Genomic DNA, 21622 nt, shown 5'->3' with positions numbered 1-21622 from the left:
TGGCCTGAAAGATCAGGCTTGTTGCTGAACAGGGTCCAAGTAAGGAAATGCCACCCAGGAAAGGACATCCCAGGGAGGTGGTGCTGAGACAAGGGGACAGGAGAGAGGCTTGGGGGCCCAAGGCTTTGGGATGTAAGGCAGATCCGGGGCTATGAATAAGAACTGGACACATACACACACACACACACACACACACACACACACACACACCCATCCTCACAGTTGAGTTGCCCCAGTTCAGTATCTGCTACCCCCTCCCACCTACCCCCTCCACCCACCCATGTCTCTGTCTCTTTGACTTTTTCGACGTCTCTGTCTTCTTCTGTCTCTGTCTTGTCCTTGTCTATTTCACGGTCTCTGTGTATTTCCCTCTCTCTTTGAATATGTGTATCCTTCCATCTCTCTATCTGCCTCTCTCATTGTACTCCTCTCAGTCTAAGCCTGCTTATCTTTTTGTCTCTGTCTCTCTCAATCTGTGTGTCTCTTTGTCTCAGTCTCTGTGTCTCTCTCTGTGTCTCTCTGTATCCAAGGATTTTTTTCTTGCTCCCAAGCAACGCCAGGGCGACTCCATGGGAAGTGGGGCTGGAGGCGCGCCTTTGCGAGAGGGGGCTGCCTACACCTTTAAGCGCGGGCACGCGCAGGGCCTGCGCCTTTAAGCGCGGGCGCGCGCGAGGCCCTAGGTTCCCGGCGAGGAGGCCGCGGGAGCGCCCGGACCCGGCTTGCCTGCCCGGCCCCCGCCCGGCCCCCGCCCCGGCCCCGGCGGGGGAGGGGTCTCTGAACGCGGCCCCTCCCCCCTGCGCCCCCACCTGCGCTGCAGTGCCTCCACCCCGCGTGTCCCAGTCTGTCCGTCTGTCCTCGCCCAGGCCTCGCCCCACCCCGGCCCCCGGGGCTGCCTTGCCGCCCTCCCCACCGCATCCGCCCCCCTCCCTCCGGGCCAGTCCCCGCCGCAGCCCGGGAAGCAAGCCTGGACCACGCTGCCCCAAACCCAGGGCCGGCACCCCGACATCGGGGGCCTGCACCCCGAGATCGGATCCAGAGATCTGGAAACCTGAGCCTGAGACCCTGATCTGGGGCTGGGACCCCAAGACCTGGAGCCTGAACACCTAATATCTGGGGCTGGAATCTCAACTTCAGTCTCTGGAACCCCAAGACTTGGAATATGGACCCCAAATTTTGGAGTCTGAACCTCAAGACTTTGCATCTAAAACCCCAAATCTGAAGCTGAACTCTGAATTCTGTGCCTGGGACCTTGAATCTGGGATCAGATTCCCATACCTATACTCTGGAACCCGCTATTTGGGACCTGAACTCTGAGATTTAGGCCTCAAATTCCAAGATCTGAACCCCGGTATTCCAAGGGGCCTAAACCTGAGTTTGAGCCTGAAGTCCTTGCTGCAAACCCGAATGCTGAAATTGGAGGTCTCTAGACCTCCAAATCTTGACTCAGCACCCCAATATCTGAACCCAGCACCCAAGTATTGGATTCCAGGACTGGGCTTGAGACTCAGACCCTAGACTCTCCATTTGGCTGTTTAGCATCCCAAGACCAGAGCTAGGAGACACTCGCTCTGACCCACCCAAACTGGAGCCTGGGTCTCTAAAATTGGCCCTTAGAAGCCGTGTATTTGGAGATCTAGGACCCCAAGTATCAAGGTCTACAGACTCCATGGCCACAGATCTTGGCTGAGACACAGCACAGTCCCTCTGCAGAGGCCTTGGGGACAGAGAAGGGATGACCAGGCGCCCCCTCCAGAGACCTAGCCCCTGACCTCTTGGAGCCTGAGGACTCTGCTCCCTGGGGGGGGCTTCCAGCTCAGGTAAGGCTATTGGGGGACCCTCATGCGGGGGAGGGACTTGGGAGGAACTTTGTGGCTGGGGGTGGAGGTAAGTGAGGGCTGGGTCCCCCTGGGCACCCTTGGGGTTTCCCCAGGAAACAGACACCCCACCACCACCACCAAGGGTTTGCCTCCAGCTCCTGCCGTGCCTCTCTGGACATTTATTTGACCAACATTGCCCCGGTGACCTCTTCCCCAGTTGTTGGCACCTCCAGGTCTCTGATCTCTCACTCTGTTCTCCAGTTTCTTCCCACCATCTGTCTCATCTGTCTCTAGACACCTCTCCTAGCCACTGCTCCTCTCACTGACCATCTCTGTTCACCACTCCTCGCTCCGATCATCTTTGACACTTCTGTCCACTGCTTCACTCAGTGACCACCTTTGACATCTCTGCCCGTCGTGCCTCTCTCTAATCATCTTTCACCAGCTCCTCGCTCTTGTCCACCCCTCACTCTAAGCGTTTGCCTGTCTCTGACCATCTTTTGCCATCACTCTTGCCCTCTGCCCACTGCCTACTCTGACTGCCAGTCTATGGCCATTCCAACCATCTCTGGCCCTTACCGACCACCTCTCTTCTCTCTGTCTCTCTTGAGTACTGGAATTCCCTAATCATTTCTAACATCTCTGGCTGCCTTTCCTCTCTGATGACCTCTCCCCGTACTCCTCTTCCTAATCAGCTGTCCTTATCTCCAGCTGTTTCTGACATGTCTGTCCTTTCCTCCTCTCTCTGACTGCCTCTCTGGCTTTTGACCATTTCTGACCATCTCTGATCATCTCTCTTAGATCTCACCACCCCTGACTATGTGCCTTCCTTTGTCCACTTCTCATCTTCTTGACCATCTCTAACCACCTCCCTTCTCTGGTCATGTTTGACTACTTGTAGCCATTCCCACCACCCTGACCACTTCTTCCTTCTGGCCAGCTTTGCCCATCTCTTTGACCACATTTAAAACACTCTGGCTTCCCTTCTGCCCACTCCCCCCCATTGTCTAACTGTCTCTGACCATCTCTAATTACCTCCCTTTCTTCTGACCATTTCTGCTCCCCGTGTCCCTCCATGACACATCCCTCTGAGTCTTTGACCATCTCTTCTGCCTTTTGATGTGTCTGACCACTCCCACTCCTCTCTCTGACCATCTTTGACCCAACTCTTTTGCTCTCAGCCCACTGTGACCTTCTCTCCTGGTCTTGGACCACCCTAATGCCCTCTGGCACCCCTCTTCTGGCCTCAGCCCGCCCTAATGCCTCCCTTCTTCCCTGTAGGCCGCCCCTGCCCGAAATGGCCGTCCTTCCACTGCTCCTCTGCCTGCTGCCGCTGGCCCCCGCCTCGTCTCCATCCCAGCCAGCCGCACCCAGCCCGTGTCCCCGCCGCTGCCGCTGCCAGACACAGTCCCTGCCCCTAAGCGTGCTGTGCCCAGGGGCAGGCCTTCTGTTCGTGCCACCCTCGCTAGACCGCCGGGCAGCGGAGCTGCGCCTGGCGGACAACTTCATCGCGGCCGTGCGCCGCCGGGACCTGGCCAACATGACCGGCCTGCTGCATCTGAGCTTGTCGCGTAACACCATCCGCCATGTGGCAGCCGGCGCCTTTGCCGACCTGCGCGCCCTCCGTGCCCTGCACCTAGATGGGAACCGGCTGACCTCGCTGGGCGAGGGTCAGCTGCGCGGCCTGGTCAACTTGCGCCACCTTATCCTGAGCAACAACCAGCTGGCAGCCCTGGCGGCCGGTGCCCTGGATGACTGCGCCGAGACACTAGAGGATCTCGACCTCTCCTACAACAACCTGGAGCAGCTTCCCTGGGAGGCTTTGGGCCGCCTGGGCAATGTCAACACACTGGGCCTCGACCACAACCTGCTGGCCTCTGTGCCCGCTGGCGCCTTTTCCCGCCTGCACAAGTTGGCACGGCTGGACATGACCTCCAATCGCCTGACCACCATCCCGCCCGACCCACTTTTCTCCCGCCTGCCGCTGCTAGCCAGGCCCCGAGGCTCACCTGCCTCCGCCCTGGTGCTGGCCTTCGGTGGGAACCCGCTCCACTGCAACTGCGAGCTGGTGTGGCTGCGGAGGCTGGCCAGGGAGGATGACCTGGAGGCCTGTGCCTCCCCACCCGCTCTGGGTGGCCGCTACTTCTGGGCCGTGGGCGAGGAGGAATTTGTGTGCGAGCCCCCTGTGGTGACTCACCGCTCGCCACCGCTGGCAGTGCCTGCAGGTCGGCCAGCTGCCCTGCGCTGCCGGGCAGTGGGGGACCCTGAGCCCCATGTGCGTTGGGTGTCACCACAGGGCCGGCTGGTGGGCAATTCGAGCCGTGCTCGTGCCTTCCCTAATGGGACATTGGAGCTGCTGGTCACTGAGCCGGGCGATGGTGGCATTTTCACTTGCATTGCGGCCAATGCAGCTGGTGAGGCCACCGCTGCTGTTGAGCTGACCGTGGGCCCCCCGCCACCCCCCCAGCTAGCCAACAGCACCAGTTGTGACCCCCCGCGGGACGGGGATCCTGATGCCCTCACCCCGCCCTCTGCCGCCTCTGCCTCTGCCTCCGCCTCCGCCAAGGCAGCTGACACTGCGCCCCCTACGGACCGTGGTGTCCAGGTGACTGAGCATGGGGCCACAGCTGCTCTTGTCCAGTGGCCAGATCAGCGGCCTATCCCGGGGATCCGCATGTACCAGATCCAGTACAACAGCTCAGCCGATGACATCCTCGTCTACAGGTGCAGGGTCCAGGCAGTGGGTAGCTTGGGTGGCAGACTGAGGTGGGGGGAGGGTTGGAAATACATCCATTGACACCCCAGGTTGCTGCACAGCTGAGAAATGAGGCTGAAGGTAAAAGAAAGCTGGCAGCAGTGATAAAAAGAAATAAGGCAGCAAAAGTAAATAGTAACAGATGTAAAAAAGAAATCAGGCAGCAAGAGTAAAAACTAATCAGGCCAGAAGAGTCCAAAGTTAACGGGGGGAGCCAGGTAGAGGGGTACAGACAAATCAAATATAAAGATAAAGAAAAACTAGTTGTTTCCAGATGACAGGGCTAGATGCAAACCATGCTGTGAGAAGAAAAGGAGATCAAACAGGAAGGTACAGAGTTCACGGGGAAAATGAAATGAGGGGGCCCTGCTGCAAAGGAACTCAGACCAGATTGAAAGGAAAAATGGCGGAGGAGGCTAAATAGGCTTTGGGTTTGTGCAGTGTGAACTCCACATGTTTAGAGTTCTAATGTGACATCTCAATTTTTGATTTTCTAAATCAAATCAAACCTAGTTCAAGCTCCACCTACTAGATGAACAGGAACATTCGCTTTGCCACCGTTGGGGATTCCTGTCTCTATTCAGTTGTTGCAAACAGTAGAAGAAAACCTGGGGCTTATAAGCCCCGAGAAGTGGATCAGTACATCTTCTGCCCCCGAGCCGAGAGCATTTGGAACATCTGCTGTGGCCACATGTGGCCAGTAGTGGTGGCTCTGACACAGATGCTGCTGACACTTCTCACCCAAGTCTAACTTGCATGGATGGCTATGGACGGTTCCCTCTTCCCGCTGCCAGGCTAGGCCAAGGGTGCAGTCCCTGAGGCCTGGCTGTAGAGGATCGGGCTTCCCAGGGCCTGGGGTGTGCACCTTATAAACCCAGTTCCTGGGTCCACTTTCCTTCCCCAGGGGCCCACATCTCAAGAGATCGTCAACTGATTTCCCTTTCAGTCCTGGAAATCTAGTGAGCTATTCTGTTCCTTTTCTCAGACAGCAGCACTCCATGTAGGGAGAGTGGGCTCCATGGAGGGCCCCACACCTGATAATCACACAAATCCTGTCCACCTTGCCTGGCGAGGATGAGACAAGTGCTCTTCTAGATAGCCACCCTCTCAGAGACAATCACAGAGTTCCCTGTAACTCCCTCATTAAAGCAGATGAGGAATAAAGCAGGTTATACAACAAGTTAAATCTCCCACAAGGTGCTCTGCTGCAAAAGGAAATAAGTAGAGTTGGGTGCTAAGGATAAAAGGAAATGGGAAAGGTAAGGATAAATAAGAACCAGGCAACAGAGATAAGAAGGGAATCAAGAGACAGAGCTGGAAGAAGAAATAAGGCAACAGGGAGAAAAAGAAATCAGCTGTGATGACTGAGGCACATCAGTTTCATGAAAACGGAGTCAGCTGACAGGGCTCACTGGAAAGCAGGCCCTAGATACAACAATAATAATAATAAGGCAATGGGGCTAGGGGGACATTCATTGGCAGGTTAGAAGGAAATCAGGCATCAGCAGCATGGGGGAATCGGGTGGTTAGATGAGAGAATTCTAGCTGTACGCTGGAGGAAAGTCAGGCAGTTGGAAAAGGGAAATCAGGCCCAGACTGGAGGAGAGGCAGATGGGAAAGATGGGAAGTTGAGCGAGGGTGTAGAGAGAGACTGGGGGGTGGGACTGGAGGGAAGTTGGGCAGTGAGGCTCCAGTGAAACTGAGCAGCAGAGCAGAGAAGCAGTGGGCAGCAGCCTGGGAGGGAATCTGGGCACTGGGGCTGGAGGGAGATTAAACTGGGGGATTTGAGCAGCAGGCGCCAGGAGCATAAGATGACCCAGAGGTTATCAGTCAGGCAGCTGAAGGGTATCAGATCAAAGGGAATTTGAGCAGTGGTGAGAGGGAACTCGGGGTAGCAGCAGACTGGTGGGAGGGGCGGGGGGAATCCGCCAGAATGCAGGGTTGGGGTAGAGTGCAGGGTGGGTGCCGGGCAGCCAGAGACCTGACCCCTGCCTACCTGTCCCTCCAGGATGATTCCCGCCGACAGCCGCTCCTTCCTGTTGTCGGACCTGGCATCTGGCCGCACCTATGACCTGTGCGTGCTAGCGGTGTACGAGGACGGCGCCACCGGGCTGACGGCCACACGGCCAGTGGGCTGCTCCCGCTTCTCCACTGAGCCGGCGCTGCGGCCCTGTGGGGCCCCGCACGCACCCTTCCTGGGCGGCACCATGATCATCGCCCTTGGTGGAGTCATCGTGGCCTCGGTACTGGTCTTCATCTTCGTGCTGCTCATGCGCTACAAGGTGCACGGCGGCCAGCCCCCCGGCAAGGCCAAGGCACCTGCACCCGTCAGCAGCGTTTGTTCGCAGACCAACGGCGCCCTGGGCCCCACGCCGGCCCCGCCTGCCCCTGAGCCTGCTGTGCCCAGGGCCCACACCGTGGTCCAGCTGGACTGTGAGCCCTGGAGGCCCAGCCACGAACCCACGGGACCCTAGCCTCGCACCCACCTCTACGGCCCTTCTGGCCCCAGGGGTGGGAGGACCCAGGCACCCTGTGGGTCCTGGCCTCAGACTCACCAAATGGCTCACGGTTTTTAAAACTCTGATGGGGAGGGTGTCGGGGGCACCGGGGCACAACAAGAAAGTCCTATTTTTCTAAGCTTGGGCCTAGGCCCTTGCCCTTGTCTCTGTCTGTGGGGTTTGGGGGGGGGGGGATTGTGCAGGGGTCTGGAGTTGGGAATGCCTCCTCTGGGGAGAGACCCCTGCTCCATTCTGTCTGAGGTTCCTGGATGAGGCTAAGGATGGTCATCCATTCAGTCAACAGAATTCCCTGAGCGTGCTCCCTGGGCATGCCCTGTGCTGGATGATGCTGCCATGACCCAGACAGCCTCAAGCCCTTCTCAGACAGTGACAGTTTGGAGCGATCCAAGATGTGGTGATGAGGGAAGCCTAGGAGATTACGGGAGCCCAGGAAAGGTGCCAGACTCAGCCTAGGGTGTGGTCAGGGAAGCTTCCTGGAGGAAAGATGAGATCTGAGCATGACCTCCGAAGGAGATAATTAGGCCAAGAAGAAAGGGAAAGCTGTTCCCAGCACAGGGCCCAACACAAGCAAGGACTTAGTAAATGCCAGGCAGTGGAGGTACTGTGGTAGAAACAAGGCAGGAGAGGTGAGCAGAGTCCAGAACCTCCAGGCTGAAGATATCAGACTGGCCTGATAGTATTGGTGATCCATGGAGGATCTATGCAGAGGAGGGACAAGGGCGGGACTGGGCTTTAGGAAGATCTTTCCAGCTGTCATGAGGAGGGTGGACCAGAGGGGAAGACTGAGGCTGGGAGCCTGGGGGAAGCCAAGGCAGGCACCCAGGTGGGTAAGGACAAGGCTGGAGTGGGACAGGGCTGGGGGAAAAGAGTAGGGGGTAGGTGAGAGAGGAAGCTGAATGGATGGGTTATGGAGCTGAAGGGCTTGTGGGGGAGGGAAGTGTCCAGGGTGAGGCCCAGGGCTCTGGCCAGGGGAGGGGACAGTGGAGCCACCTGATACAGAACCAGGAAGGAGGTGCAGGTTTGGGGAAGATGCTGAAGCCAGGGGGGGACTTGGTGAATGCGGGGGGTGGGGACAGAGGACGTCCAGGGGGTGGTGGCCAGGAGACCTCGGGACCCTGGTCTGAGGCTGGAGCTGGGAACAGAAAAGAGGCTCTATCATCCGAGATGGGGAATGGGGAATGGAGACCATCAGGGTCATGAGACAGCCTATGGGACTTCCCATATTTAAGGGACAGGGAGAAAAACCTGACAGAGACTAAGCAGGAGCAGCAGATGGAGGGACAGAGTGAAGCAAACCAGGCAAGTCAGACCCAAGTGACAATTGTGTTTAATGATACCAAGGCCACAGTGACCTCAGTGAGAGCAGTGTTAGGGGACTGGTTGGGCAGGTGCCAGATTCAGCTGATTTGAGAGTAGGAAGTAAGAAAGTGTAATTAGGGAGTGTAGACCCTGTGATTCTGTGGGCCTAAGGCCTGGTCCAGATTGATCTGGACCTTTCAGCCCTATGTCTCTGCAAGGCTGGTCCTCACTCTGTCTTGGGCTGCCCTAGGTCCCTCTCAGGCACCAGACCTGGAGGTTTGGAAGCCCAAACCCTGGGCCTTGGTAACACCAGGCCTCATTGGAGATCCAGGAATGAGATGGGCAGTAAAAGGAATAGTGTTCTCTGGCCCCAGTCCACCTGTGGTGGTGGGTCCAAAGGCAGAGATGGGGGTGGGGGAGAAGGACTTAAGTCGTCTGAGTGTTCTCTGGAGTGATGCTAGTGTGAGGGGCATGGTGAAGAGGGCCCAAGACTGGGCTGGCGATCCGCATGACCTGGTGCACATGACCTCGTCCTCATGGGACAGAACCCTAGATTCTTTAAGTTTTCTTGGTGGGTGTAGGCTTTGAAAATGATCTTCCATTGGCCATGGGAACAACCTGAGTCCCAGGGACCTGATCTGACTCCCGAGCAGCTCCTCCAGCAGCATAATGAGGTCCTTGTTTGTTACCCTCGGTGGCTGAGGTCAGGTGAAGCCAGCAGGGAGCGTGAGGTGTCTTGGCCAAGGGGGGGCCTAGGGAGGGGGAAGATTGGAGATCTAGTGCCAGCTACAAAATACCAGTTGCTGGCATGAGGGGGAGCCAGAGCGCACCATTCCTCAACCCTTTTTTAAAATCTAAACAATTTAGTGTGTGCCTACTCGTGCAGTGTACTGGGAATTCAGTACTGAGAAAATATAGGCACAGGTCCTGACCTCACATATCTCACCATTTGGTGGGGAAACAAATGTTAAATAATCACACAAGCAAGTGTAAAGCCGCTGTGGTGACGGGGAGGGGAGCCTTCAGGAGAGATTCATGGGAACTGTGAGACCCTATAACCAGGAGACCTGACCCAAGAAGAGAGATTGAGAGAGGCTTCCTGGAGGAAGTGACTACTCAGCTGAGATCTGAAGGATGCTCAGGTTGGAGTCAACTACACAGGGGGTGGAAAGGGTACCTCGTGCACATGCTGTTCAGAAGTGTAGGGGCTGAGGGATGCGTGGTGAATAAAAGGGACTGAAGTGGGTGCTGAGGTGGGGTGAGGGAAGGATGCTGTGTTGAGGCTGGAAAGTGTGAAGGCGGAGATGATGCAGGACCCTGTAGACTGCTGGGAAGAGTCCAGATTTTCTAAGTGGCATGAGAAGCCATTGGAGGTTTTGAACAGAGTCGTGCCCCCTGATCTTCAGGAAGCTCCAGTGGTAGGTCTATTTGCACACGGGGGACAGAAGTGAAGAAGGGAGCCCAGGGAAGGGGCCACTGTGGTAGTCCAGGCGGAAGGCTGACCCAGATCAGGTTGGGGCCTGAAGTGGATGGACTGGAGAGAGACTTGAGGCTACCTCACCAGAGGCCTCTATCCCCTATACGGAGGAGGACAATGTGGACCCTATCCAATAACCTAGCTCTTAGGCAAGACTGCAGAGACTGGCAGGAAGAGCTGTAGGGCCCTGGTGTCTGATACCAAGGATCCAGCCCTTAGATGAGGAAGCGTGGGAATTAAGAACCTTTTCCAGGTTCAGGTACCAAGCAGACAGTGGACGTCGGCTCTCCAAGGCAGAGGCTGTGGCTGGTTGGAGGGAATGTGGGCACGAGGAAATGCAGGCCTGGAAGGGGCCACACACCAAGCGGTAGCTAATTACAAGTTTGGAAGACAGGAATGTGGGAAAATATACATGCGGGCAGGCTAGTTCCTCTAGCATGGATCCCTCTGCCTCCGCAAGAGGGTGCCTGGACTATCCCCCAGCACCATGCAGGAACAGTACTACTATGGACAAATGGTCACATGTATCTAGACTTTAAAGTTAAAATGTAGCTTGTCCAACACTGCCCAGCGGGGTGCACCAATTTCCTGAACGTAGGGAGGGCTACTACTCCTTCCGCGGCCCACCCCCTGTGTGGCTTTCAGAATGCCTTGCATATTTTTGAGACCAGATTCCCTGAAACCAAAGTTCCAGGCTATTGGAGCGTTTTCTTCGAAGTAACTGTAGTCCTGATACCAGGACACTCCCCCATCTGCATGCAACCTATGTGTCTGGGTGTGGCTAATCTAACTCAGGCCCCGAGTGTCTCGGTGTCTGTGATCCCTTCCTTGCCGGGCCTGAGCTAATGCCAGGCTTTCACAGCTCTGTCCATGGGCACATATACGGGAGAGTCAGATAAAGGGATCCTCCGAAAAGGGATGTTTCTCTTCCGGGGTTGAACATGAGCATGGCCTCTGCCTTTGATTCCTCCCTAGTGTCTGTCATGCTTCACAAAAGCAAGGATGGGTGGTCAGTGCTTGGTGTTGCCCAGACCTGTACAGGGTGATGCCGGGAACACGGTGGTGACCAACACAGCCCCACACCCCACCTTCACATAGTTCCAGTCCAGTGGAGGAAATACATCCTCACCAGGCAATGGCATCCCAGGGTGGGGGAGTGCCGGGATGGGGGAAGCACAGGCAAGATTGATTAGGACCTGTCTAAACCCAAAGGACTTTGGGAGCCCAGAACGGGCTCCTTACTGGGCCTGGCATAGGAGGTGGGGAGAGTCTATGATTTCCCGAATGCAGGGCCAGCTTCATAGCAGTATGACCTGTGCAGTCCCATAGCACCTCACATTTAGAAGGGCCCTGTGCTTGGCTGAATGCCCTGCTGTCGCCATCACAAAATTCTTAACAATTTTTGAACAAAGGACTCCACATTTTCATTTTGCACTGGGCCCTGCGTACGTGAGGAATATACAAAAAGAGCCAGGAGAAGAGAGGGTCTCCCAAGGAGAGAGAACATCGTGTGCAAAACACAAGAAAGGGAGAGAGGGTTGTACTCTTGGAGAGCTGGCCGAAGTTCTGTGTAGCTGGAGCACAGGGTAGAAGAAGGGGGGGTAGTGATGAGTGAGCCCGAGGAGTGGGTGGATGCCAGCCACCATGCTGAGGAGCTGTGACTCCTTTCCAGAGGCACTAGAGAGCCACCGGGGAGGAACTGGGTCAGGTTTGGACTTTAGAAAGATCTAGCTGTCTGTGATGGGAAGGGTGGCTAGGGACACGTGGCAAAGAACAGGCAAGCCAGGGTGGGAGGCTTGGCTGCCTCTGGAAGGGGTCACTGTGGGCAGGCTATGAAGGGCCTTGAATACTTGGGTGACAGACATCCCAGTGCACCAGGAGACTGGCCAGGGGGCTCAGTGCCACAGACTGAATCTAGAGCTCCATTTTCACTTGAAGATTTTCACTGTTGGGGGTTGCACAAGGGTAGGTTAATGGGTGTCACCGGTAAGTACGTGAAAATCTTTATATGAGAACTCACATGGATAGGCTGATGAAAGTGAATGCAAAATTGGCAAGAATGGAGAGTATAAAATGTGAGACTTCAAAGGACTTTATTCTGGGTATATTCTGGCTTCAACTCTGTGGAACCCCTGGAGTGCACTTCAACCCTCCCCAGTCCTCTGGTTAAAACGTCAGATCTTTGGGAACTTCCTCTTCATCCTAAATGCTGTGGCCCCCAGGGCTGGGAACTGATCCCCTTCCTGCTTCCGCGGTCACCTCCTTCTGGGGCGTCACCTCTCCACGTGGCCCCAAGCTTCCATTTTCCTTCTCTGCTGATGACCCCCACATCTCTGTCCCCAGCGCTGGCCCCTCTCCTAAACCTGGCTTCCCTCGGCTTCCTGGACAGCCCCCAGGCCTCTCACATCCACTGGATGCCTCATTGGCCTTAACCTCTTCCCAAACCTGCCCCTCTTCCCAGGTCCTCTCAGGGCAACCTCCACTCAGCCTCCTGAGCAGCCTTCCCACTTATTCTTCCTCCTTTTTCAACCCACCCCATTCTAGCTCTGGCCTCAACCACCTGGGTCCCTGTGTCTCCCCCTCCTGGGCCCCTGGCTTCAGTCTCCCACTCTGGTTCATAGAAACTTGGTAGAGCCAAACCTTACCCTTCTCCACACAGAACCCTCTATGGCTCTCCTGGGTTCCTGGGACAAGAGTTCCAGCTCAGCCTGGCGGTTTAGGCCTTCCCCCCCTGCCCCACTCCCCCAGCAACCAGCTCCCGGCTGCATCTCCGGCACATATGTTTCCCACCTCAGGCTGGAAGGAAATAAACACTCCCTGAAAGTTCCACCCTTTTACACACCAACGCTGTTCCCTGTGCCCTTGGTGGAGCCTTCCCTCACCTCCTCCGCTGGTATTGAAGAGCAGGGGAAGGATCTCAAGCAGGTGAGAAATGAAGCTATTGAGATAATTCCTTCCTGAATTCTCCCCCTACACTCCCTACCAAAGGCAAGGATTCTGGGGGGAGAAGGGAGCTAGGGCTGCAGTCTCCCAGAACCTGGGGGAGAAGGGGCTGGAAACTGTACCCAAGGTCCCTTGCCTTTCCTTGTCTGGAGTTCTAGCCTTGTCCGTCCTCCCGGATCCTCCATGGAGGGTGCAACTGCATTGTCCTCCAGCTCAGGACGTTCTGGAAGGAGGGGAGTCACGTGGAAGCCATTGTCTTCCCTTGGGGAGCTCCACCCCATATCCTCCAGACCTCTATATCCAGCACATGGTGTCCTCTCTTGCCTCTGTCACTTTCTCTGCCACTTCTGCCACCTAGGAGTTCAGGTCCCCGGTCCCCTCCTCCCTCAGACACAGAAGTCCGGTGTCTATTCCCCTTCTTCCTCAGAATCTAGGAGTCCAGGCTCCTGCCCCCTCCTTCCCAGGACCCCAAAAGTTCAAGCCTGAAGCCTCTCTGTCCTTGGCAGGCTCAGGAGTCCTGTCCCTCTTTTCTTGGAAGCCATGGTAGTCTTGCTCTGCCCACTTTGATTTCCTAATTCACCTCCCCATATCTGTCCCTCCCCTTTTTTCTCTGTCCCTCCCCCTCTATTCCTCCATCTGCCCCTTCTCCCCGCTCCCACCCGCATAATTAGACCTCATTACAATCGATGGCACCAAGTCAGAACGGAGCCAGTACTGATGGGGACATCCGGGTGTTGACCCAGGGAGGATGCTGAGGGCCAGGCCCAGGCATCTGGGACTATAAATGTCCCCACACTGTGGCCTCAGTCCAGCTCCTGCAGGTGAGACCTCCAGCCTTGCCTTTTTTTTTTTCCTGGGCTCTGAAGCCTGAGCCCTTCTCTGGGATTCCCCTTGTACCCTCTTCTGCTGCTGCAGTGCAAGGGTTTGGAGGCAGACTGGCAGGAGAGACAACCGACTGACCCATATCTGTCCATCCCCCCGCCCGGCCATGGATGCCCTCACACCTGCCCTTCTGTGCCTTGGTGCCCTGGGTTTCCTGTGGGGTAAGTGATCCATGAGGGATGCAGAAAACTGGTGAGCTGGTCTGGATCTGCAGCAGGGGACTGGCTGTGCTGGCTGGGGTTTGGGGCTGCCTGACGTGGTTCTGTTAACAGAAAATTGACCACGGTGGAGCTTCGTGGGCCCTGGCCAGCTGAAACCAGGGACTATTTTGGTAGACTCTGTGGCAGGGAATTGGCCGAACCAGTTGTGGGAAGGGGGCTGAGCAGGCCTTTCTGCGACAGATGGTTCAAAGGAAGCAACATTACTTTAAGTTAATATTTACCGGATATTGTTCCATGGCCTTTACATATATTATCTCATCTAATATTTTCATAGCTCTGCCAAGACCTCCTTTTACAAATGAAGAAACTAAGGCCCAAAGAGGTTAGGTACTTTGCCCAAGTTGACATGGCTAGTGAGTGGCAGTCAGGATTAGAACCTGATGTATTTGGTGGCCAAATCCAACAGATTGTGCTGACTCCCTCCTTTACTCTCAGGCCCAACGGCTGCAGTTGTGGATTTCCAGGGCCGTTACTTCATCACGGCTTTCTTGGAGAATGGGGGCGCCGACAAGCCCAACTTCCGGCTGTACGTGTCGCCACCCCCGAAGGGGCCCCCGACGGCTGTGCAAGTGAGGGCGTACCCGGTGGGGGGACCGCCCTTTCGGCGCGCGCTGAGCCTGCTGCCAGGCATCACTGCATTGGTGCGGCTGCCCGGCGCCGTGGAACTGCAGGGCTCGCGGCGGGAAGCGGGCGGAGCGGTGCGCTTAGCAGCGTCGCGGCCGGTGGGAGTGACAGTGGTGAACGCACGTGGACGCGCCTCCCTAGACACGGCACTAGCGCTTCCGCGCCGCCTGCTGGGTACTCGCTACGTGGTGGTGACGCCGTCGCTGCAGCCCCACGACCGGCACAAGGAGTTTGCGGTGGTAGCCGGCGCTAGGCCCACGCGCCTGCGCCTCACGCCTCCCGTGCCCATCCTGCTGGATGGCGTCGAGCATGCTGCCAGCCGGCCCCTCCTTGTACATCTTGAGCCCTTCCAGGCGCTGCAGGTGCAGAGCGCAGGTGACCTGTCAGGCACCCGCGTCGTGGCCACTCATCCCGTCGCGCTGCTGGCTGGCCACAGTTGCCTGCAAGCGAGAGATAAGGCCTGTGGCCACGTGTCCGAACAACTGCTGCCCCAGGATTACTGGGGCCGCGTCTACGCCGTGCCCCCGTTCGCGCCCGCGGCTCCTGGACCCAGAGATCATGTGTACGTGGCTGCTGACAGTTTGGGCAGCCTGAACTTCTGGGGGGGCGGTGCCAAAGGGGCGCGGGCTCTGGGCCTTGGAGCCGTGCTGCACTTCGCGGTGGACCCAGTGCGCCCCCTGGTGCTGCGCTCCTCCGCCCGCCTGCAGGTGCTTTTCCTGGCTGCGGCTGCGGCCCGCGGGGGCGTCGCATACAATCCCTTTTTCGCTCTCTTGCCCCCGGTGGACGCGTTCAGCCGCAGCTTCGCGCTCACAGCGCAGCCGGGCTTTTCCAACGTGGCGGTGCTCGTGGCGCGTGAGCCCACCCTGGTGCTCCTAGATCGGCAGCCGCTGCCCAACCTGCACTGGCGCCTCATCCCCGGCGGCCCCGAGCCGCATCACGGGCAGCATTCTGGTCAAAGCCAGGCCCCCACTCAGGGTTTCGCCTGGACTGAGGTGGCATATGGGCCTGGGCAAGGAGTAGTGCACTTCCTGGAGACTCGCGGGACGCCCGTGGGCGTGCTTAGCTTCGGCACCGCCCCGGGCGCTGGCTTCGGGACCCAAGCTGCGCGGCAGCCAAGCGTGAGTGAGCAGCGCTCGCGCCCAAGACAATCGGAAGGTGAGCAGGCGATGGGATTCCAGGATATCAGGGGCGGAGAAAATCATAACACTACCTTCGATTGCTGACATAGCAGCCAGAGAGGCAGGTTTTAAATGCAAATCACTCCCTCCTCTACTCAGAATCTTTCCACGCAATTATTATTATACCCAGCAAAAGCAAAGTCCTTACAGTGTTTTATGTGGTCCCATACAATCTGCTTTCATTACCTTTCTGATCTTATCTCTTCTCACTCTTGCCCTTCCCTCACTCCATTCCAGCCATACTAGCCACCTTACTTTCTTCTCCCTCCTCCAGGGCCTCTACACTGACTGTCCCCATGATGTCTTTATGATAGCTCCCTCACCTCCTTCAGGTCTTTGCTCAAATGCCACCTTCTTATTGAGCTCAGATTGCTCAACTTAAAATCGTAATTTCTCATCCCTTACAAACTCTGGCCGTTCCCTGATTTCTTTCACAAGTCATATCACTTTCCATATACTTACTTATTCTTTTCCTCTGCCACCCATTAGTTCCTTGAGTTCAATGCTTTTTTATTTTAAGTAGGTTCTAAGATACACAATTAATTGTACAATTTTAAGTATACAGTCTGATGAATTTTTGCTCCCTGGAATTAGGGAGCTCCCCCCCCCTCAATCTCTCCCAGTCTGGAAAAACAGTGGGGGACCAGGGAGGTGAGAGAAAAGAGAGAGGATAGTCAGAGAGAGACTGGAGTTTCTTAGAAATGAAAATGTGGACTTCAAATCACTTATTAAAATTGACTCAGAGTTGGATTTTGGAGCCAAAAGGTCTGGATTCAAATCCTACTACAAGCTGTGTGATCTTGGGCAAGTCAGGTCACCTCTCTGAACCTCAACTTTCTCCTCTATTAACTGTGGATAATAATACCAACACCTTCATAAGGTTGTTGTGGCATTAAAAAAAATGAGTTAATTGGGGCGCCTGGGTGGCTCAGTCAGTTGAGTGATCTACTTTGGCTCAGGTGATCTCACGGCTCAGATCATGATCTCGCAGTTCCAGCCCCACGATGGGCTCTGTGCTGACAGCTCAGAGCCTGGGGCCTGTTTCGGATTCTGTGTCTCCCTCTCTCTCTGCCCCTCCCTGCTCATGCTCTGTCCCTGTCAAAAATGAGTAAGTGTTAAAAAAAAATATTTTTTTAATGAGTCAATAGAAGAGTGCCTGGCATGCATAAATGTTTGCTATTATTAATTTTCCACATTTTTTTTTAGATTTACTTTAGGCTAGACCTGTTCTAGGCGCTGGAGATGCAACAATGTACAACGTAGAAATATTCCTACCCTAGGGAGCTGTTACTTTAGTTCATATTCTAATCCATTCCAAAACTCTGTATTCCATTTGAATGGGAAATATGCAAACCCCTCAGAACAAAGTTATTTCTTAAAAGTTCACTTTGTATATATCTAGCTTCAGGCATCAATAGCTATGAAAAAATAACTCCTCTTCCTGGGAAATATGGTGATGGAGTGACTATCCTCACAGAGCACACATGCGCACGCACACACACACACACACACACACACACAATTCTTTTGTTGTTGTTGTTGTTGTTGTTGTTGTTGAAATGAATAGGTTTTTTTTATTTTTTATTTAATTTATTTTTTAAATTTACATCCAAGTTAGTTAGCATATACTGCAACAATGATTTCAGGAGTAAATTCCTTAATGCCCCTTACCCATTTAGCCCATTCCCCCCTCCCACAACCCCTCCAGTAACCCTGTTTGTTCTCTGTATTTAAGAGTTTCTTATGTCTTGTTCCCCTCCCTGTTTTTGTATTATTTTTGCTTCCCTTCCCTTACGTTCATCTGTTTTGTATCTTGAAGTCTTCATATGAGTGAAGTCATATGATATTTGTCTTTCTCTGACTGACTAACTTCGCTTAGCATAATACTCTCTAGTTCCATCCACATGGTTGCAAATGGCAAGATTTCATTCTTTTTGATTGCCGAGCAATACTCCATTGTGTATATATACACCACATCTTCTTTATCCATTCATCCATCAATGGACATTTGGGCTCTTTCCATGCTTTGGCTATTGTTGGTAGTGCTGCTATAAACATTGGGGTGCATGTGCCTCTTTGAAACAGCATACCTGTATCCCTTGGATAAATACCTGGTAGTACAATTGCTGGGTTGTGGGGTTAGTTCTATTTTTAATTTTTTAATGACTTATTTTTTTAATGTTTATATTTGAGAGAGAGACAGAGCATAAGCAAGGGAGGGGTAGAGAGAGAGGGGGACACAGAAACCAAAGCAGGCTCCAGGCTCTGAGCTGTCAGCACAGAGCCTGATGTGGGGCTCGAACCCATGAACCGTGAGATCATGACCTGAGCTGAAGTCAGATGCTTAACCAACTGAGACACCCAGGCACCCCTCTATTTTTAATTTTTTGAGAAACTTCCATACTGTTTTCCAGAGTGGCTCTACCAGTTTGTATTCCCACCGGCAGTGCAAAAGAGATCCTCTTTTCTCCGCATCCTCCCCAACATCTGTTGTTGCCTGAGTTGTTAATGTGAGCCATTCTGACAGGTGTGAGGTGATATCTCATTGTGATTTTGATTTGTATTTTCCTGATAACGAGTGATGTTGAGCATTTTTTCATGTGTCGGTTGGCCATCTGGATGTCTTCCTTGGAGAAGTGTCTATTCATGTCTTTTGCCCATTTCTTCACTGGGTTATTTGTGTTTTGGGTGTTCAGTTTGATAAGTTCTTTATAGATTCTGGATACTAACCCTTTATCTGATGTGTCATTTGCAAATATCTTCTCCCATTCTGTCGGTTGCCTTTTAGTTTTGCTGATTGTTTCCTTCGCTGTACACACACACAATTCTTAAGGCTGCTAGACGTGGCAGGCTGGAAGCCCTCACTGGCCAAAATCGACCCACAGATATGTTTAGATTTACTGGCACATAGACTTTTAAATAATTAATGCGGTGTCTTTAGAGGGAGTGTGTGCTCTCCAGCTCATCACAGCTCTGTTCTGTACCCACGTTGTGTTGGCCATTTCTGTATTGTCCTTCTGCCCCACCCTTCTCTTTCTGCCGATATAGGCCCACTTCATTTTAGATTTGGAACCCTGATAGCTTATGAATGTTGAGTCTCCAATTCCAGGAACCCTGGAGGCCTAGAGCATAGAGGCAGGAAGGGGATGAGGCTAAATGCCAGGATCCAGTTCTGTTGCATCATTTCATATCATCTCATCCCCAGATATTCTGAGTGAAGAAGATCTGAACCCTCCCACAGAATCCTATCCCCTCATAGAGTCTTCCCTGATGATGCCACTCCGGTTCCCAGGATCCTGTAAGGACCACGCATGCTCCGATGGGACCACATGTCATCTTGTAAAGCACAAACCTGAGTGTGTGGCCAGCACGAAGACCACATTTGAGTCTGACATCGTGTTCAGTTCCAAGACAATATCTCTGAAGGACCTCGAAACAGCGTCCATCTCCGGCTCTAAAACCATGGCAGTGGCCAAACCAGGATCAGAAAGCACACCTGAACCAGAACCAGGACTTGTAGCAGTGACCATGGCTTATCCAGGGTTTGCACAAGGGGCTTTGAATGAACCTCAGCCTGAATCTATAGCTTTGGTTGAACCAGAACCTGGACTTCTGTCTGTAAAAGAACCAATTCCCGAAACCCTGACTGTGGCTTTATCGGCACCTGTACCTTTCCCCCTGCCAATGCCCATAGCTGAACCAGAGTCCAAACCCAAGACAGTGTCTGGGTCTAGGTCAGAAACGGTCTCAGTGGCCAAGTTGGGGCTCAAGGTGGTGGCAGGGACTGAACCAGGCTTAGAGGCTGTGACTATGGCAAAACAAGAACTTGAAACTGTGTCTGGGTCCAAAATGGCGTCTCAGGCCAAATCAGAGACAGTGGGTGTCTCTAGTAAGAGGCAGGGGGGCATCCCAGGGGGTACCTGCTGGGCTTCCGGGCTACCATACATCTACACTTTTGATGGCTACTCTTTCCCTGTGCCTGGGGGATGTACCTACATCCTGAGCCATTGCCCTCAGGCCCTACCCAGTGGCCTCCCTGCCTTCCAGCTGTGGATCGCCTGCTCTGGAGGGAGGCAGCCCGTGCGCTTTGTCACAATGCGCGCTTTTGGAATCACCATCACTGCTGTCAAACATGAGTTCGGCTTTGTCCGGGTAAGAATAATTATGTGTGGGATCCTGGGAAACTGTATCCTTCTCTGTCCCTCATTTTTGTCAACTCTACGGTGGAGGCAATTATATAGGTCCACAGTCCCTTATCCAAAAGGCTTGGGGCCAGGTGCATTTCAGATTTTGAAATTTCAAATGGTCATACCGTGCAAATGCCATATGTTACATGATAATCCCAATGGATGTCACATAATTACAAACATTAATATCTCTGCAGTGAAATAGCCGAATATTCACACTAACTGGGATAAATTAAGACCATAAGCGGCCACGTCATGAGTTCAGGTGAACTTTTGGTGCCAATTACATTTTCACATCAAACGCACGAAACATCTTTCAGTCTTCAGGCCACTTTTGCATTTGGGGATTGTGGATAAGGGCTAATGGATCTCTAGCCCTACCTTACCAGGTTCCTATGAAGCAGGAACAAGTTAACATATGAAAGGCACTTGGAACAGAGTCTACCTCATGGTAAGTGTCATGTGAGGTGGGTTTGCTGTGTTTCTTGTCTCCTGACACTGACAACTGGAACCTCTAAATCCCCTGGGCTTTGGACATATCCTAGGACCACATGCAGGTATGGACACTGGCATGTCCACAGTTTCTCCTCGGGAAAGGTTTGAAGGCATTGCTCTGATTGGAAGGTTGTGGAGACTAGACTACATTTAATCAGGATTGCTAGAGAGAGCAAACCCATGAGGTTATGGACATACTGAGTCACTCCGCAGTACCATGTTAGAAAGAATGTGATCTAGAAACCTGATGGCCTGAGTTCAAATCCCAGGTTGACCACCTGTTATCTGTATGACCTTAGGCAAGTCATTTAACCTCTCTGAGCCTTAGTTTCTTCATCTGTGAAATCAGGATGATACAAAGACCTAAGTCATCAGACTGTGGTATGGATCAAATAGGCTAATGTGGGGCGCCTGGGTGGCTCAGTCGGTTGGTTTGTCGAGTGTCTGACTTTGGCTCAGGTCATGATCTCACAGTTTGTGGGCTCGAGCCCCACATCAGGCTCTGTACTGATAGTGTGGAGCCTGTTTGGGAGGCTCTCTCCCTCTCTCTCTCTGTCCCTCCTCCACTCATGCTTTCTCTCTCTCTCTTTCAAAAATAAATAAATAAATAAATAAATAAATAAATAAATAAATAAATCTTTTTTAAAAACGTTAAAAAAATAGGTATGGAAAGCTTAGAAGCATATGATGCTATGACCTGATGCATGAGCCATGATGCTCCATACTCCCCTCCATATGCCACTTGGGAGCCCACCCTGTCACTCAGGAGTCAGGAGTTCCCCAAGTGCTCTTATGGCTCTCCAGAATCCAGCACCCCAACCCAGGTATCCAGTACCTTCAAATTCTCAGGACCTCAGATTTACACTGTCATCAAATAAGCCCCCATCTCCCAAGTACCTGACACTCCTGAGTTTCTTCATCAACCAAGGAATTTTTTAATGTTTATTTATTTATTTTGAGAGGGACAGAGAGAGAGAGAGAGAGAGAGAGAGATCACATGCAGGGGAGGGGCAGAGAGAGAGAATCTTAAGCAGTCTCTGTGTTGTCAGCGCAGAGCCCAACACAGGGCTCATCATGAAACATGAGATCACAACCTGAGCCAAAATCAAGAATTAGACACTTAATGGACTGAGTCACCCTGGCACCCTGGAATGTTTTATTATTATGTACCAGACCTTGTTTAAGGCACTGAGGACATATCAGTGACCAAGACAGACAAAAATCC

General features: G+C 53.5%; 1 protein-coding gene across 1 annotated transcript; it reads left to right on the top strand.

Moving 5' to 3' along the window:
- Nucleotides 1-664: 664 nt before the first annotated feature.
- Nucleotides 665-7209, top strand: LRFN3 (leucine rich repeat and fibronectin type III domain containing 3). The gene is made up of 3 exons (XM_060652053.3): nt 665-1817; nt 3099-4541; nt 6581-7209. Exons 2-3 carry the CDS (start codon nt 3115-3117, stop codon nt 7044-7046), a joined length of 1893 nt encoding a protein of 630 aa, XP_060508036.1. The 5' UTR covers nt 665-1817; nt 3099-3114; the 3' UTR covers nt 7047-7209.
- The last annotated feature ends 14413 nt before the right edge of the window (nt 7210-21622 follow it).

Source organism: Panthera onca, chromosome E2 (assembly GCF_046562875.1).
Source record: "Panthera onca isolate mPanOnc1 chromosome E2, mPanOnc1 haplotype 2, whole genome shotgun sequence".
In the NCBI taxonomy this organism is placed as follows: Eukaryota; Metazoa; Chordata; class Mammalia; order Carnivora; family Felidae; genus Panthera; species Panthera onca.
This window is presented reverse-complemented; position numbering and strand designations above follow the sequence as displayed.

Bases quoted from the DNA above. Each gene is read 5' to 3' on its own strand.
- LRFN3 (XM_060652053.3), top strand. From the start codon at position 3,115: ATGGCCGTCCTTCCACTGCTCCTCTGCCTGCTGCCGCTGGCCCCCGCC. The intron at 4,542-6,580 runs GTGCAGGGTCCA...CTGTCCCTCCAG, and splicing joins GATGACATCCTCGTCTACAG to GATGATTCCCGCCGACAGCC.